This window comes from Tachypleus tridentatus, chromosome 9 (assembly GCF_004210375.1).
Source record: "Tachypleus tridentatus isolate NWPU-2018 chromosome 9, ASM421037v1, whole genome shotgun sequence".
Classification (NCBI taxonomy): domain Eukaryota; kingdom Metazoa; phylum Arthropoda; class Merostomata; order Xiphosura; family Limulidae; genus Tachypleus; species Tachypleus tridentatus.
The window spans coordinates 86,517,963-86,538,165 of record NC_134833.1 but is presented as its reverse complement, the minus strand read 5'-3'; the positions used below and the strand labels follow the sequence as shown (position 1 = coordinate 86,538,165).

The following is a 20,203-nucleotide window of genomic DNA, read 5'->3' as shown; positions in this document are numbered from 1 at the left end:
TTATGAAATTGTGATGCTATACTAAATACAATAATTAATGTCAAACAACTGTATTTATTGCATTTAACTTGTTTGGTAATAACTTTGGGCATAGTATACCAGAACTTTCATGCTACGTTTTTATTAGATTTTGCACAATGATTAATTAGTGCAATTATAGGGATGGAGGGGAGGTAAGAGTATTGTAACTGGACCGTGTGTGCACCTGTCTGTGTTATATACACAGGTTATATAAAGGTTATATAAGATGTGAAGTCAGTATGGAAAAGTCCTTCCCTGATTGAATTACTCTGAAGCATTTTTATCAGGGAGAGATAGGGTGTTTTATGGTTTTAAGTAAATCACTTTGTAAAGTGTGATTAGATTTCTGTTAAATTTCATTGACAAATTAAGGTTGTTTATCCTGATAATAAAAAAAACTATTTCAGTTGTTAGTTATTCTAGAACTGAGAAGGGCTTTCTGAGTTTTTGAAGGTTAAATTTAACATTATCTAGTACAAACACAGACAACCTCAAAAAAGTAATGGCGAAATGAGGATATGTGATCTCTTGGACTTCTCTTGGTGATCTTGGTAATTTCCCAAATCACCATGGTGTATTTAGCTTTTATTTAGCTATAGAACACCACAACCAAAACTTGGTCAGTCAACACAAAAATGGCTAAAACTAGTCATATTAATTACAATCAAGGTTTAAACTCCTTACCTTTTGCTGAGAGTTGTGTTTTGTACGTGTTTTCTGACTTTTATTGAAGTCATTTTGCTTGTTCTTTGTAAATGCATTGTTAGATACAGGTTTAGCAACAATAATTTCTTCAACTGGAGCATCGGACATTTCTAAGATGCCTCCTTCTTTCCAATCCAATTGGGAGTCAACAACAATATGATTGACATCAGTATTCTCTTTTGAAAATGGTGAATGTTTATTTTTTTTGGCATTATACTGAACTGAAGATGTACTTTCACTAATTATATGCATGGTTTCATCTTTGAGCTTTTCCTCTAAAATATGATTAACTGGCACTGCAGACTTCTTTAAATCTTGAGAATGTGATGTAAAATTATTTCCTGATCTTTCAAAGCTTGTACTGGAATTTTCATTCATTACTTCAAAACCTTCAGTTTCCTCTTCCGTTAAAGGACTTGACAAAGTATAGTCATCTTCCTCAGCTGTTTTATTTTTCATTACTGAAGTAGAGGCTACAACATACTGCTTCAATCCTTCTATAACCATTGAAGATCTGGCTACTATTTCTCCTGAATACATCTAGAAAATATAAACAAGTATATTACTACCACATACACAATACACCTTAACACAAAATAACAAAAAAATTGTTTTACAATACTTTATTTATTGCATGAGTTATTTGTGCTTTTCATGTGATGTACACTGCTATAAACTTAGGTCAAAAAATAAACATTGAATGTAATAAATACCATTACATGTGTAAATATTACTGGCAGAATGTGACTCTTCATGCTAGCCATTCAACTTTAAACCTACTTGTTCAAACATCAAATGTAATATGATACTTTGTTATATATTTAAAAACAGCTGGTATGGGTAGAAAAAGCACTAGCAGAGGAGCAAACAATGTTTTGACCTTCTTTGATCATAGTCAGGTTCACCTACCCATACCAGCCATTTTTAAATATATAATTTTCTCTACAAGTGGGTTTTCTCGTTATCACGGATGATACTTTATATATAACAACTTTGGAAGGGAAGGATCACAGTCAGATCTACATGTGTGTACATTTGTCTGTCTATGTTTTCATTCAAGTATCTCAAAAAATTAACAGACTGATATGTATAAAAAGTTTACACAAATGGGCTGTCAGTAAAGGACAGTCATCTCTAAATTTGATCCAGATCCAAATCCAGAAACTAGATTACTTTGAAGCATTTTTTTATATAAAATAGGGAGATAGGGCATTTTTGCAGTTTGAGATTAATAACTCTGTACAGTGTAATTGGATTTTAAATAAATTTCATTGACACATTAAGGTTTAGACTCCTAATCACTTTACAAAAGATGATCTGGGTGATTAATCATTATAGATTTGTGAAGTATTTGCCAAGCTTAAGAAAGTAAAATTCAATGTTACCCAACATAAAAGAAATTTCAAAAAGTAGTGGTGGGGTGAGGATATGCAATCTCTACAATTGTTCTTGTTGTTTCCGAGTTGATTTTATAAGTGAAGAAGTTACCACACAAACTCCATTAGACCTACTCTTGTAAGTTGTACCTTAGGAATACAAAACATTTTAACTGAGAATAAATGTACTTAAGCAAATATCTTACAAATAATCCATGGTATTGGATCAATATTCCAGACCAAAAGAATGTAATACAAATACTTTATTAAACTCATAGAGTGAATAATGACATAAGTGATGTTTAAGAAATCGTAAAATTATTCAGATGACACAGTAAATTCCATATACAGATGCCATACCAAAAGTTAGTATGTACTAATCAGTACCAAATCAAACTAAATGTTGTTTTCCTAAAGCTGGTTAAACTTTGAGTGTGACATGCAGCACCTAGTATTCAAAACACAGGCTTTCCTATGACCTTTTGATCAAAATTTCCTGGAAGATATTAGCATTTTTAGAGATAGTACTTCAGACTAATTTTGTTGACTGTGTGTATTCCTAAAACATCGACACGTTTTCCACGATATCCTTGTCTGTGGTGGAATCCTGCCTGCCACATGGTATGGAAGGCTCAAAAACGGGCCTGGGATACTTTTTGTAGGTATCACATACTCTTGAAATGCATCACTTTCCAGCAGGCCTGCACTCATGCTCAGTGGGTAAGACGTCAAAGTCAGAAGGAATCTTGGATTAAAGTTCACAACCAGCATATCTTCTACCACCAGTTTTAAAGTCATATGGGACAAGATTCGAAAGGTTAGTAGGCAATATAATTCTGTTCCCCTCTTGATCTTGCTCTCTGATGGCCAGGAAGTAGCTGGCAGCTGGAGAATCACTGATACTCTAGGTGAAAGCTTTTGCCAGCTATATAGCACTTCTGCTTCTTCCTCCACCTTCTTAGCCATCAAGAGTTGGGCAGAGTGATCACCCCTTTCCTTTCAAGGTAAGCTACTTGATGGGAGAAACCTGATCTCTTCACCAAGAACCAGATAAAAGCCAGGCATAAAGATGAAGAACATAAATGGGGTTGGATGTAGAACCAGTGGTTGATGAAGAAAGGAGGGAGATAAGGGAAGAGGAACTGGAGGGAACAGTTCATGTCGTCATGAAAATCATAGTTGAATTGGCCAATAAGGAAAGATCAGAATGGCTCAACACAGAGTAGTATGAATAAGAGAGACCACCCAATGAAGTAATCAGATAGGCAGATAAACATAAAGGAATTTGTGGGACCAATCCTGGCTGAAGGCATCAATGGCCAGAGCCTAAGAATAAGATACTGGACAACAAAAGAAGGGGAATTTGTGATTGAGGGTTATGGTAAATGCTTCTGTGTAAGATTATCTCCACAGAGAACACAGCTATCATAATATAAGGGGATCTAAAGGCCACCCTGTTGGATAAATTTTGTTCAACCTCCCTGCAAAACTTTACTTTTAACTGTTGTTTTTATATGTATTTTGAAATACAGAAATAACAACTTAGATTATATAAAACTTCAAACTGTAATGTACTTAATAATAATAATTTTATAGAAATTTACTGAGAGTAAAGTGGTTTAATTACATTTTTAATGTAACACAGTACCAATGTAGAAAGGAGTTTCAAAATGGCACCCAGGGACAACAGGATTAATCAAATAACTTCTCAACAGGGATGCTGAATGAAATAAAAACCTGGGTCACCACATATCACAGGTGTGGTCCGAAATGGCATTTAAGCAGTTAATAGAGAATAACTCATCTGTTGTGGATTCAATTTGACATGAAGAATTAAAGGTTGCAAAAAAAAAACACTTGAAGTAAATATGAAGCAACTTGTTGTACATAGAGTTGTAGAAATCTACCTGTAATTATCACATGCCATTCTGTAAAATGTTCAAATAATGGGTAGCAAGAATAAAAAGCCAAAGAAATTACCAAATAGAAAATCTGGTAAGATGTAACCCTAATTTTATTTAAAGATGTGCAGATACATCATAATGGACAAGATGGATCAGCTGTACAAGCCAGTACATTAATGTAAATGGAGTAAAATATGTGGGACAAGATTCATCATAAGGTATAAGCAACCTGTTTTGAGCAACTCTTAAAGAATCATCCATACAGTATAGCAACAAATAGCACTGAATGTACATGATCGTAGATGAACGTTTATTTTTTCACAGTAAATAAACAATTGAAGAAAAACATTGGTTACATTCACTTACAGTCCAAATCTTTAGTATGAAGGTCTTATCAGAATGTAAGTATTGAACTTTCTTAGAAAGGAAACAAAAGAGTATAAAAAGCAGCAAGGGCACAGGTGTTCCTACCTGATGTTAGTAACAAAATAAATTTCTTATGTGAAAGACAGAAGAATAAGCAAGCAGTTAAAGGTTCAAACAAAAAGAAACAAGACACTGTAAGACAAGTTTCAAATCCAGGGATCTCAACAAAGTAATATTTGTAAAAAGTGGGGCCAAAAAAGAGAAATTGTCTCTGGCAGTTAAAGGTAGCATAGAGTGCAGCTCTGTAGTCTGAAGTAGAAGGAGGTTCATACAAAGGCAAAGATAAATGTTAGCAATAGTTTGATAACTTTGGAGCTACTCATGAAGATGAACCACCTCCTCTTATAAAAGTTCACATAAAAGCCAGCTCAGAATAGAAGCAGCAGATTGGCAGACAGCCAGGAATGAATGTCAGCAAGAATTTGATAACATTCAAATTACTTAAGAACAAAATCTAGTTTCTGCAATAACAAATCATATAACAGCCAACAGTGAATCTGTGGATGATGAACATCAGTGTGGAAGATGGATGTTTGAGGTTCATATGTAAAATGTCTCCAAAGATTCAACAGTGCGGAATACACTTGAAATGGAAGACACAATATGGGAAACCATGATTAACCCAATCAGTGTGTTAAATATGAGAAGCCTGAAACTTTAAGAAACTGAATTTGGCTAATACCTGAGAAAGTAGATGAAGAGGAGGGTACACAGGGAAAAAGATTAAGATTCCCCCAAAACTGGATCAGAGCATCCATCATTACAGAAGCATGATCTGGAAGTGGAGATAAGTAAATATGAATAAGATGGTTGTCTACCATTGTAAAGGTATCTATCAGAGAATGATAAAGCCATTAGATCAACCAATACAGAGTTAAAGCATTAAGATGAAGGGGCCACTATACAAAGGGAAGCTTGTTATCTCAGAATTGTGAATCTAGAAGAATGTTCACAACATGTAGCATGTAACAAAATGAGAGATGGGTGTGATACGAACATAACCAAAGATGAAGAGAAACTCTCACAAAACAAAAGTTGCAAAATCAAGTCACTACATGCTTACTCAGATACACCACCACTGTAGAAAAGCCTGTGTGAACTAAAACATATTGGTGGTGTAGCAAATGTAGGAACTTTGATAAGCATGCTGAACTGTTCAAGTTTCTGATTCATGACAAATATGGGATAGAAATCCCCATCAGCATAGCCAGGATTGAAAGGCTCAGGAAGAAATAAAGGTTGACCCATATACTGTTCAATCTCCCTGCAAATAAATGCCTGTAAATCCCCCAATGGGTCTTCTACACTTGTGGCCTGAAGAATGGCATCAGATGAATGAGACAGATTCAAAATGGTAATTTTAACTTGGGAATTCATGCTTGACATTGAACACACAAGTGAAAGATTTGGCAGCAAAATACAGGTAAATAAATGCTTTCAAAATGAAAATGAAATTTTCTTGAAAATAAATTAAACGAAGTGTAAGTTAAACTAAGATAAACCACTCCATAGTTGAACTAGAATAAAAGAATGACATCTGAACTTGAACACTGCAAAACAAAAAGTGATGGTTCAGTAGTAGTGCAAAGAGGGAGTCACATACATCATGTGATGGTGGTACTCTCTCATTGATGGAGAGTTGACATGTTGATTAGCAAGAGACATTTTGGAATTTTTTATTCCCATAGGAGGATGGGGATGCAGAAGGCTTATGACATACATTATAAAAACAGTCTGTATAAAGAGGACAGCAAAAAATGGTAAAAACTACTTTTGTGAGAGGAGAAAATTACTACAATGGAATGGTAAAATCTCAGTCAGCTCCTACTGACATATTTCTCTTGAACAGAAGAAAAGTGCAAGCTAAAATTCCTGCAAAAACAATGAATATGGGGTAGAAACTCATCTGAAGTTAAATTAAAAAGTATGCAAGGGATGGGGTGATGGGCAACCACCTTGTAACACAGCATTGTGAGTTATGGATTCAAGTGAATGTTAAAGAAAGTGACAACAGAAAAGACAAAAGTATGAACCACAAAGAAGAAAGACTACAAAGTAAAAAATGTGATCTTACTTATCAGAATCACGAATATAAGAATAACTGGTAGTTAAGTATTACTCTAAGGGTGTATAACCATAAATATTTGAAATGTTTATGTAGTTCTTTATTTGTTGAATGGCATTCCTATTAGTCAAATGTTCAAAGGTAGTAAACATGTACTAATCCTTTTACTCAGGTAAATGCTGTATATCCCCACAGCTAAAAACTTGTATCACTTTCATCTTGTGTCTGATTTCCCTACCCTGTGAGAGCAATAAACCCCACTCACGGGTTCTGTTAATAAAAAGTTAATCAGCTGATCCAAAAGTTAGGAAAAGATGGAGGATATAAAAATTCAAGAATCACACAACATGTAATTTGCATTCTTAAGCCCAAGAAAAATTAGCTGAAAATTTAAAAGCAGAACATATCAGAGAAAGAAAAAAACTAGACCATTACAAAGCTTCTTCAGAATTAGGACTCACTGGTAAATGCTAGTCTTCAACAATGAAGATAAACGGGCAAAATCAAAATATCATATTTTTCATATCATCATGAAAAACGAATATGCATCATCCAAATAAGAGTTCATATTGATGTGAAGTCTGCTAAAACCACCATCAGACAATTTAGAAATCACAACCTAAATACATTGGCCAATAAGAGCTGACAATGTCACCATAAGATAATTCTGCATACTAGAAGCAGACTACATGAGTTACAAGTTTCCAAAGGACTAGAATTTCAGATATTAATAGAAACATATGCAGAAGTATTTAATGTTGTCATCAGTATTTATAAGAAACAAAATAAACAGAATGAATGTCAACAAGAAAAATCTGAACTATAACAAGAAATCAGTTTATCTAAGACCTCCTGTGGCATCCAAAATAAGTCACACAGAAGGTGGAAAAATGGAGATTTATGGGTAAAATAACTCATGTTCTACATTACATAAAGAACATTCAGAACTATATCCAAATGTTGTTGAAAGAAAGAGAACAACTTAATGCGAAAAGGCTTTCAGTATTTCAGACGTGTTCTACTTGACTTGAATCTTAATTTTTGTTTACCTGCTATCACAGCACAACATCACAAAGATTTTAATTTTAGCACAGAGCTTACAGTGTCATGATTTTAATCTTGTGCAGTTATATACAATCTCAACACAAACTGCACATTCTCAACTGAAATTTCCTCTTTTTATGTATTACTTTGGTATATAAAGGCTTACCATTTCAAAATAATATATGTTAATATCCTTTATTATGTTATACACCAGAATTATATGGTGCAAAATCAGTAATCAAGGAGACTGAGTTTTTTGTAAAAGGCAGAATTCAAGTACATTAATTCCACTGGGTAGATGTCTGTAAATGTATGTTTTTGTTTGTCTTCCCACCAGTCTATTACATCCGAAACAAAAAGTAGAAACTAAAGTATTTTTTTGTTTTAATAGTGTAGTCTCTATACATAAAAAAATGGGAGAAAGAAATTAATAGTAAAAATTATGATAACTTGATAAATCAGAAGTACAAAAAAAGAAATAACATTTGAGAGGTTCTATTCAGATGCAATGTTTCCACCAAACAGCAAATTTTCCATCTTTATTGAGCTATTAACCAAATTAAAGTTGAAACTATTCTTTTTTAAATGTTAAAATCTCTAGACATTTTAATTATAATTTACAAATATAGACTTACTTGACTTTTACGCGGTGCATCGGAAAATGCTGTGCTTAGTACTTCTTCAGTAGCAACTTTAATCTTCTGAAAAGCTGGGCGAACAGAAGTATTATTCCAAGCTTCCTTGAACATAGCTTCTTGATGAGCTATGAAAGCCTGTCCAACTGAATTCAATCCTCTCAAAACTATTCTTAAATCACCCATTCTTGATCTTGCCATTATATCTGCTGCTATAAAGATTAAAATAAAAATAAGAAAAAGAGTATTCTTGTCATCTAATATTATGTAAATAGTGTAATGTAGCAGTTAGCAATTATGATTCCATACATAATTCTATCTATATTGTATTGTAACAACATCATGTTCACATTACATGGTACCTACAGTTCACTAAATCATACAAAAAACAAGGTACACAGTATGATGTACTATAAATGACATTATGTTACCACTATATGGTACCTATGATTCATCAGACTATATATAATACAAGGTAAACAGTATGGTGTACTATAAATGACATGTTATCCCTACATGGTGCCTGTAGCCTTATGTAGTGCCTATTATATTACACAACAGTAATTTATTTGTGACTACAGGAATTAATGTTGTCTTTTAATACATATATTAGATTCCACCAATGCAAGCTCAAACAAAATGAACTAGATTTAAAATAAAAACTAAGAAATCCAGAAGTTTTGTTTTAATACCTTTCATATGGTTAGTCTTATTTTGCACAATCATGTTGCTGCATATCTTGAAGTACCTTAATGTAATTCCTATGGTCTCATATTTTATTTTTTACTTTTTTATTACAACCAATGTTTCTTAATACTATGTTGTTTAATCTAATCTAATAAAATGTTTCATGTAGTTTGCCACATTAGAATCTCTGTGATGTGATTACTTTGTAAATATGTTTTCATATCAAAATAAAGCATACTAACAAAAATGCTCCCCACATAACCTTATAAAAACAAACTGTTCCAAAGGAGATTTTATTTCAGTATACATACATAGCATTTTCTCCCAGTCTTGGTAAAAATGTGCTAGGACTGAATTGATTCATGATATACAAAGACCAACTGAAAAGTGACACACAAACTTGAATAAAATCAAAGACCCTAGATTTACAAAACCACTAACTTTTTCATCTGAAATACTTATTAGTCAAATCACAGTCTAAACATAACATTTTGTATATTCAACATCTAAGCCCGCCCTCTACATTCCGACACTCATTACATAACCCATTTCAAACACGTAGTCAGCTTCTAATCAGTTACCTCTCTCCTTCTTTGTGAACCTGATGATGACCGATGAAGGTCGAAATGTTATTCACTCCTCTACCTAAAAAATGTTCTCAACCCAAATGAGCCGTTTTTACATATACATTTCTCTACAAGTGGGTTTTCTAGACATCACTGATTATTAAACATCACATTGTTTTCTCTATTTCAAAAGCCTTGCTTTAACTAGTGGATTATCACATGCAGTTTCTTCAGATCCCACAAATGATATCAAATGCAAAAAAACAAATACCTAAGAATATGTAAGATGACAGGGCATTATTCAACCTTCTGAAGTTATCCCATAAGTCACAAAACACCTTTAACATAATCAAAATAAACTAAACATATCCTTTTCAACCATTTATTAACAGAATAAAGTCCAGTGTTTTTCTTTTACAGATCTAACTTTTGACTACTTTCTTATATTTTCACTAACACCCCAAAAATAAAAACAAATCAAGGGTGAAATAGTCCATTTAGATAGTAGAAGTCATAATTCCCATCTCATCAAAACAAACAACAATGTAAAATCTTTCATATCTGTAATCTTATCCAACACAGTCTGAAATAATTAAGACTAGAAGCACATACCACATCATCTGTATTGTTATTCCACAAGTTTATATCTGGCAAATAAACTTGTCAAACAAATATTTATAATTAGACTCAAAAAGCTTAAACTTAAGATCCATAAAACTACAAATCCATTCTTCCACATTTTTCACATCATTATTCAAACAAGTTTTCCACTATACATAAATAACCCTTAACAATTTTGAAGATCTAACATAAATCACATTTACTTTTTCTATATTCCAAATAACGTGTCACAAACTACACACTTCCTGAAACTAAAAAAAGACTTAAACCACGTATCAATGTATAGTAACCCATTTCCACACTATTTTCAATATTTTAGGAACTACCAATGCACAAAGTAGTTCAAATGAGATGTAATTACTCTTACATAAAATTATATTATCAATTTCTTGCTCATAAATGCAACTTCTAAAAATAAGAAAATGATCTGTATGTACACTTAACAATATTTCCAAGTTACAATGACTGAAACATATCAACTGAGGTATTCTCAATGAAATTGCACCTTCTCAGCATCTTAGTTTCATCAGCAAATTTGGAAACATTAAGTTACTCGAGTTCATCCAAACAAATAAGAAATAATGAGCAAAAACATTTACAAAGGACCCCTTTAGTCATATTCCTTAGTTGCAAAATGTCAATTATTCAGTCATCCCCATCTGGTCCACACACAGACTTCATTTATTAAAAATATTAAGAAAAAATTTTAATCACTCTCTCAGCATTTTAAAATCATTCCTATTTGAAAGTTGTATAAATTTTTTATTCACAGTAAGCATTTGCCTGCCTTGAATTAAACTTATGATAAGACTTAAATGAAAAACTGTGTGTAATTATGAAAAGTTTAGCATTTTTCTCTTTTAAGAAGTCTACAGAATAATTAAGATAGGCTTAATTTAGGTAACTAAACTGTTAGGTGTCTATTTAAGTAATGAAATGAAAAAGTTGAAAATGCAAATTTAAATGTGAAGGCAATACTAACAGATTTAACTTGTGGAATCCGAGATTTGAGCTTACAAGAAAAACAAAAAAAGGCATCAGTTGTAATCTTATGTAATGGATCACTTTATAATTTGCAAGACACAAGGCCAGGAGAGTAATATGGCCTGGACCTTGAATTTAAACACTTGTTAACTTTCTTGGCATTGTTGTCTTTATGTGAATACCTTCAAATTATACTTCACTCTTTATCAGAGTTAAGGATAATCTTAGTTTGTGTCATCATTTCTTATTTCTATTATTATATCCATGGGCCTCAAAAGCTATTAATCTGGAATATTTTAAAATGTTCTTTGATAAGCATCTATATGGAAAATATTAAAGTTGATTTTCAAAATTAAACAGAAACAAATTTTTAACTTTGAAATATCTTGAAGATGAAACCAGAGGTGACCTTAAATCTCATTGAACTGATGCCCTCTAGGAACTAACAAGATGCAAGAATCGAGAAAACGTGTGGGTGTTTTCGCTAAAGATATTGTTATCAACACTATCCAATATTTTTGACATGACATCTTTCATAACCTTAACATCTTACCTGTTGGGAGAAAATTACATATAAAAGTGAAGTGTCTGTTACAATTTTACAAAGTAAAAATTATCTATTTCAATCACGTGTCTTTTTATATGAACGAATATAGCAATTATAGAAAGCTATTGAATATCGTCATCTTATATTAACGCTTTAAATGACATGACATGAGCAAACAACTCTTTTTCTTTTACTTAAACGTAATTTTAATTCTGATAATCTGCACGTAGTTCTAAATAACTCTAATACAATAACAACTCAAAAATCCTCACTGCTTTCTTAAAAAGCACCACCTGTCTGTAATTGCGTATAACGTTTCGCTTAATATTTATTTTTTTTTTTCCCAATTGAAACATTGCTATTTTATTCAGTTTACTCAATAATAATATATCTGTATAAAGTAATCAAGAGAAATATTATTCAGTCTTTTCTAACCAAAACTATTCTCTTCATACAGTGTAGAAATACAAATTGTTTAAATAAAAAAATCTTGCATAAGTAAGCCTAAAAATTGAGTGAAATAATAGTTAGTGTACTCAACTCGCAATAAGCAGATCGCGAGTTCGAATTCTGTCGCCAAACATATTTGCCTTTTCAGCTGTGGGGGCGTTATTATGAACGATCAATCCTAATATTCGTTGATAAGGGATTCTATATCACTTCAAAATTAAGGACTACTAGAGCAGATAGCTCCACAGCTATCTTTCCTTCAGTATTAATTTCCATGTAATTAAAACATAATTATCTTAAAGTACATCTTGATTTGATGATATCTTAATAAGGAAGCGCGCCTGAATTCGCAGGTAAACTCTCTTTCATTACCTTGTGACTTTTGTTATTTCATAGAATAGGCCGCTTTTATCGTTTGGTTTGTTTAGTTTTGAATTTCACTCAAAGCTACAACCACCGCCAACTTTTGAGCTACTCTTTTACCAACGAATAGTAAGATTGACCGTTATATTATAACGCCCGCACGGCTAAAAGGGATTACGAGTCTAGTGCCTTAACCACCTGGCCATGCCGGGCCTACATTAACTCGGCTAGCAAAGGATATTCAAAAGGATATTTAAACCTGGATGCAACATGTTAATACAACATCCTTTGTTCTTCTGTAATAAAGAGAGAAAAAAAAAGCAATAAAAAAAGAAAATCCTTAATGAACAACTGGCCCATGTGTTTTTATGCTAAAATCACATAAAAACTTGATAAACTAAAAGATAGTTAAATCCCCATGTAACTAACACAGGTAAAAAAACATATGATATACATGTTTTAGGTTTCTTTTCAAACAAACAACTAATTTGAAAATGTTTAAACTCGCGACATAATTGAGGAGCTCGTTAACTCCCCACTGTTTCTAACATGATAGAATTCAACAATCATTAAATATTTAAAATATTGCAACACAACATTCCTTGTCTATAAAATTACAATGAAATGCAATGAACTATCTTCTAACTATGGTTTTTACAGTTACAAGACACAAAATTCGTATTTAAAACTTTAGTCTCAAGAAGAAATGTTTTGTTTTTGAATATCGCGCAAAGCTACTCGAGGGCTATCTGTGCTAGCCGTCCCTAATTCTGCAGTGTAAGACTAGAGGGAAGGCAGCTAGTCACCACTACCCACCGCCACCTCTTGGGCTACTCTTTTACCAACGAATAGTGAGATTAATCGTTACATTATAACACCCTTACGGTTGAAAGGACAAACATGTTTAGTACGATGGAAATTCGAACTCGCAATCTTCAGATTGTCAGTCGAATGCCTTAACCACCTGACCATTGACAAAAATAAATAAAATGAAGGAAAACAGAATACAAAGGAAAAACCTTTAACAAAGATCACTTATTAATTTTATGCTTAACAATGATTTATAGTTGCTCCCATATAGATAGGGACAGTCTAATACAATTTAAAGAGGTTCTTTAATCTTTCACATGCACTTATGAGTGTGGAATGAAGAGGAACTCTGAATTAAAACAAAATACAAATTAGGCAAAATAAATTTAAACAATTAAAATGTATATATGTCTACCCAAAGATCATCCCAGGCTTCAGTTCCACTCACTTCAGTCTTACCAAAGTTCTAGGTTTTTTTTTGGGTGGTTGGCTACTTTCAAAGTCTTCAGATCATCCTTTGTTTTGCTGAAAGGTTCTTTTGGTGTCTGCAAGCCTGAATGACAGGTGCCATAAGAGATACCCTTTGCCTCAGCTGATCGTTTTTCCTTGTTGCTGCCTTTTCAGCAGTGAAATCTGCTTCAACATTGGGCAGTATGTTATCACTTCTGGAGGTTTGTCTAAGACAGTGGTTCTCAGCCTTTTCTGACTTGCGGCACACTACGACAATCTGAAAATTTTCGCAGTACACCTGAAAAGCCTGAACGATTTTTTTAGGTACACGTTATACGGCAAGCTTTAAAAGCCTTAGAACGAAAATAACGGCAAAAGCAAGCGATAATAATGTCATTGTGCATCAAGATTAGATACACATAACACAGAAGAGTTAACTTAAAAAGCCTTAGAACGAGAATCACGGCCAGAGCAAGTGATATTAATGTCATCTGCACATTGTAAATACTATCGCTTGCTTTGGCCGTGAGTGTCGTTTTAAGACTTTTTAACGATTTTGTGGTATAGCAGAAAAATCAAAACTTTTAATTTTTACGTATGTTTTCAATGTGACGCTTGTGCCTGCTTTCGAGAGCAAATCAAATTGAAGCGAGGCTCTAATGAAGACAAACAAGCTCGCATTTCATTATCGATTTCGCAAAACCACGAAGATGCAAATGAAAGCAGAACTTCAATTGCTTTTAAACTGAATGCAGGATATAAATTTTTAATGGAGATCCAAAACTCATCCAAGCTCTTTTTGGGAAACAATGACTGATAAAATTTGTCGTTTCGTAAATCAATGAGCTGTTCTTTCTCCTCAGTTGTAAGATTTGTTGTCTCATTGATTCCGAATGGATGGGTCACCCAGTTATATTCGTCGACAGCAAGTGACGGGAAGTAATGTTTTAGCGCAGACTATAGGTCGCTTAATGTGTTCAGAATTTGAGGGATAATTTTCTTCTTTGATGGACATTCGTTAACAGAAGGAAAACAATCAAGGACTCCTTTCGAGATCTTATTCTTTCACAGCGTCAACTTTTCATCGAAAGCCTTCAGTTTGGACGTTGCAGTAATAATGTTTTCAGATGGTCCTTGGAGACTTAAGTTCAGAGAATTTTATTTGTCAAACAAGTCGGAGAGAAATTGAACCTTCAGCCACCAGATCTCATCATGAAAACAAAATTCAAAACCTGCTTCCTCAACCTCCAAGAAAGAAATTACTTCTGTTTTTAGTTGAACAAGACGCTTTAACACCTTTCCTTTTGAAAGTTAACGAACTTGAATGTGATACAGTAGCTTCTTGTAGTCTGAATCCATCGCCTCACAGAAAAGAGAGAAAAGTCGAGATTGAAGTGGCCGAGACTTGAGGAAATTCACCACTTGAATAATTTGATTCATAACAGACTGCAAATCTTTCGGCAAAGATTTGGAGGCGAGCGCCTCTCTGTGAATTATACAGTGAACAATCCCAATGTTTGGATTTTGTTGGCGCACCAGAGTGACGAATCCCTTCTTTTTTTTCATTGCATTGAAGGACAGCCATCGGTGCAAACGCTGACACAATTATTCCAATGTAATTTGAAGAGCAAAATGTTTTCATTCACCAACTCGTTAATATCTTGGCCTTTCGCTGTACTTTTTAAATCTTTGCAAAATAAGTATTCGTTTACGATTTTTCCATCTTTTACGAATCGAACAAAAGCCAGAACTTGAGCTTTTCTACATACGTCAGTAGATCATCAACTTGAAGAGACCATAGCAAAGACAATTCATCTTTAGGCGCTTCGAAGTGTTCGCAAACTTGATCCCTCAAATCCGACGACAAGTCTACAATTCTGCGCCAAATTGTGTCTTTGGACAATGGAACTTGCTTAACCTTTTTGGCGGCATCCATTCCAAGCATAGCTTCAACGATGATTGCTAACGCCGGCACAATGACTAATTAGGCCTCAATATGCGCTTTCTTGCGTTTTGCCAACAATTGATCAACCTCATAACTTGCAATCAATCCATTTTCGGGCAGCTTCATGTACTTTACAAGCTTCCTTGATTGTTCACGTTATTGAGCCTCGAGATTCTCGAAGCATTCTTTTGGTTTATCCTTCACAGCTGAATGTTTTGTTTCCAAGTGTCTCTCTAGGCCCGGCATGGCCAAGCGTGTAAAAGCGTGCGACTCGTAATCTGAGGGTCGCGGGTTCGAATCCTGGTCGCACCAAACATGCTCGGCACACAGGTTGAGAATCATTGGTCTAAGAGTTCCCTCTATAATAAGTTCCAATATATCTTTGTGGGTAGACCCTCTCCAATGACGACTGTTTTAGTTTGAGAGATATAAATATAAATATCTGTGTGGCGGTCAGAGATGGATACAGAGGAAGGATGGGGGATTCATCCCCCCACTGGCCATACCAAAATTGTGTAGGTTAATGGGAAATCAGAAATATAAAGTACTGATCGTCTCAATTAGAATATTTTTGATTACCAAGACCACTGAGTGGGATTTCCCCAGTAACAAGGAGCTACTGTTGCAGTAATAATGAAAAGTTTACTTGGAGTCGGGTTTAAGTCATTGTTACTGTGTCGATCATATCCCCCCACCACCAGAAAATCCTGTATCCACCCCTGGTGACGCCTCTTTTTATTCATTTATTTATTGTTCGTGCTGTACTTAGTCTATTTTCATTTGTTGTTTATTACTACATATGTGTTAAGATGTTAATTTTGTTCACTTTTTAAATGTATTTTTCTGTACGTATACGTGTTTTATGTTCAATATATTTAGTTATGCTATTTTGTGAATGTATGCACATTATTAATATCATTTGAAATGTTTGTTTATTATGCATTCAATTTTTAAAGGGTTTATTTTATTTTTTTCTTTTATTGTGCTATTCATACTTCAGTATTAAAGGCATTTTTTGTGTCTGTATGATACAACAATAATAGGCCCGGCATGGCCAAGCGTGTTAAGGTGTGCGACTCGTAATCTGAGGAGGTGCGGGTTCGCATCCCCGTCACGCCAAACATGCTTGCCCTTTCAGCCGTGGGGACGTTATAATGTGACGGTCAATCCCACTATTCGTTGGTAAAAGAGTAGCCCAAGAGTTGGCACTGAGTGGTGATGACTAGCTGCCTTCCCTCTAGTCTTATACTGCTAAATTAGGGACGGCTAGCGCAGATAGACCTTGAGTAGGTTTGCGCAAAATTCAAAAACAAACATACAACAATAATTGCATATTTTAAATTGTTAAAAGATTTATTTATTGTCCAAAATTTTGTTGTGTGCGTAATCAGTATTAAAGAGTACATTTTGTATTTTAATTTTATTGTGAGTTTGGTTTTTATATAAAAGATTTTTATTTGTAATTTAATTGTTTGAAGAGTCCATTTTCATTTTGTTTCAATTTTTTATTTTGTTCTACTCTGCAATAATTGAAATTTTATTGGTATTGTATTTTGTATTTCAATTTATTATATTCTGTGATAAAGGATATTTTTGTAATTATACTTTTGTATCATTGGTAAAACATTTTGTTTGTATTCTGTATTAAGGCGCTTTTCTTGTGATACAAAAATACTGGATATCATGTTTAACGTTCACTGTAAAAGGATTTGCGCTATGACATTGTGCTGTGTAGTAAAATATGATTATGTATTTTTGTTTTCATCTAAATTATACTTCAACTGTACATCATAATTAAACGACATTTTTAACTTGACTTTGTACTTATTTGTTAAAGAGGTTAAGGTGCGGCGTTGTCTGTGTTGCATGTAAATATTTGCATGTGTGAGGAATGTTACAGTACTTTAGTGCATGTGTGAATATCTGGGTTTAAAGATTACAATTAACGTTAGCTTGAGAACAAATCCGAAGTAAAGGAGGAAAAGAAAATATAACATGAAGGCATACCATGTATATTTTTCGGTTACATGTTCATTTTTCACATAATTCACGGTCAAGAAAACTTAAAAAGAGTTTCACTCTGTCTATCTATTGTTCCATTATATTCCTTGGACATAACATTTGGTTTGTCTGTGGGATAAAGAGATGTAAACTTACAGCTTGTATATGAAGACAGACAACTGTTTTTCTTCAGTGGTAGGTCAGGTGATATCTCGACGCCACAATTCTTCAAATGCAAATGACCAGTTTCCTAGTTAACGTTATTCACTATGAGGAAACTGACATTACCTATTTAACTGGAAAATGTGAATATTAATCAGCCTAGAACAAACTTTGAGAGAGAAAACAGTTTTGATCTAGCTTTCTTGTAAAAGACAATCATATGTATAATACATAAATCGATACACCATGTCTTAAAGAAAGATTATTAGTTACATTTTTGTTCAAGTTCAAGTCTTTTGCTTCTTTTTCAACATTATGTATTTCAAATGTTTGTTTGATATAAAAAGAAGCACTAGCCCTAGAACCTTGCACTATATGACACAATAAACTACATAGTTGTAAAAGGGTTCAATTAGATTTTGTGGTTTTAACAATTTTATTTATAACATCAGTCATGCTAAATTCTTGGACAGGACGAAAAACGAAGAAAATTAGGAAAGAGAGGTGATCATTTCATATTATAACAATTGAAAAAAAATGTACATTTGGATTAAAATTTTCGTTACTTTCTGATTAGTTAATTCTTGTAGAAAATCAACACGTGACTTATGAACGATTTCTACAAAGACACTGTTTTTAAGATTCACTCAAACTGCAATGACTGGATGTTGAGATCCATTCTAACTGTAGTGATTAGTTGTTGGGTCAGTCACTCAGTAAAGCTACAGTTTATCACCCGAGTTTAAGTATAAACAAGATGTGGCTTTTGAATAGTGAAACCTATTTCTAAACCATTATCAAGAGAACCTAAACATTTACAAGCTTTTTTAATCATTTGCTTGTATAAGATTACCACTGTCAACTATCATGTTACGCCATTCAATAACTGGTATGTGTTTTAAGACAGTGTTTCTCGATCTCTTTTCCTCTCATTATCCCATTATAAACTAGGAACAAACTCATGGATCTTCATATTCAGAGAGATCGCAGGATCTGATTCTACAGTGAGTAAAAACTGATCTGACATAAAGTATGTAAACTAATGAAGTGTTCAAATAAAACACTATTTTCGTTTTAATGAACACGGTATCTTCTTCTTCTTTTTGTTTTAAATATAAAGTTGAAACTACCTCTATAGTCACATAATCCCTTTAGAATGCTCATAGTTATAGGATAAAAGAAAGAAAAAAACACACTGTAGTCTACTTAAATATTGGACTCTATATGTTAGTTAATAATAAATAAAAAAAGTTGAAACTAGTTTGTAAAAGATGTTCATATCTGAATTTGTTCTAGCCAAAGGATTATTTGTACTTAAACACTGGAGGCTGTTTCGTCAGATTTATAACATGTCAGAGCTTCTTCTATCACGCCAGAAGAGATCTGGTTGTGAAGTTTTAATTCTACATAAATAATTGGATACAAAATACTGAGGTTTGTGATTTATCAGTTGAGGATCAAATATGTTTCTGTCAAATGGAGGTTAAAATCTAGAATCAACTATCAGATGAAACTCACATATACTTAACCCAACACCAATAACACTTCTGGTATTCCTGTAAATATCGCTATCCCAGTAAACTAGAAACAAGAAACCAGTAACTAATGAAAACATTTGATTATCTTTAATTGCAAAAAATTAAAAAAATCATACAAGTTTCTTTTATTTTTAACCAAAGAAATGCACTTATATTGTGTAATAGGACTTTGTGGGTTTCTATAACTGCTAACCTCTTGTTTTTGTGGGCACAGGCTTCTCTCATTCAAAGACTGATTTTATCGTATCCACATATAAACACGGGAATCAACTCGAAATAGCCATGAAGTTAAATGTTTGACTTTTATTTCAAAGTAAAATATTTTGACCACTGTGGTGAATAAAACTATCCAAAACAGCAGGTATTTAACAACTCAATGACAATAATAATATTACTGTCATACATACCATAAAATATTTTCCAAACAATGATGGGAGAAGTACACAAACTAAAGCTGCATGAATTCCTTTTGTCAGTCGTTATATTACAATAATATATTTAATTACACTTATAACTAAGATATAACGGATACTAAGAGCGGTACATCATATTTGGATAAATGACGTTTCTTTGAATAGTTTTATTTATTCTGCGATTTAAGAGCAATACATGCAATTGTGGCACTATGAACAAAAACGTATAGAAAAAACAACAAAACACTTTTTTTTATTAAACAGAAGCCAGAGTTTAATTCGATTAAAAAGCTATAGTCTTTTTAATTTTATCGTTTTCCCATAATTAACATATGAAAGTACAATAAGTGGTTTACTACTTAACCTAAACCTGAATTTCTAGCTTAGTCTATTTTAGTGCTACCATATTTATAACTGTTGCTATATTTTATTTGTTTGTTTTGGATTTCGCGCAAACCTACTCAAGGTTTATCTGCGCTAGCCGTCCCTA

The 20,203-nt window shown here is 33.2% G+C and overlaps 1 protein-coding gene across 6 annotated transcripts in view; it reads right to left on the bottom strand.

Annotated features, from left to right (window-relative positions):
* Positions 1 to 11,907, bottom strand: part of Coq8 (ubiquinone biosynthesis protein COQ8, mitochondrial) — a 68,507-nt gene extending 56,600 nt beyond the window's left edge. The window contains exons 1-3 of one of the 6 annotated variants that reach the window (XM_076455505.1): positions 11,854 to 11,907; positions 8,177 to 8,388; positions 706 to 1,266 (exon numbers count right to left, since the gene is read on the bottom strand). In XM_076455505.1, the coding sequence (XP_076311620.1) occupies positions 706 to 1,266; positions 8,177 to 8,377 (762 nt within the window). In that variant the 5' untranslated portion in view covers positions 8,378 to 8,388; positions 11,854 to 11,907. Of the gene's footprint in view, positions 1 to 705; positions 1,267 to 8,176; positions 8,389 to 8,868; positions 8,920 to 9,444 lie in introns of those variants that run through there. The other 5 variants (XM_076455508.1, XM_076455506.1, XM_076455509.1 and 2 more) reach the window with 5 other exon arrangements.
* Positions 11,908 to 20,203: the final 8,296 nt, after the last annotated feature.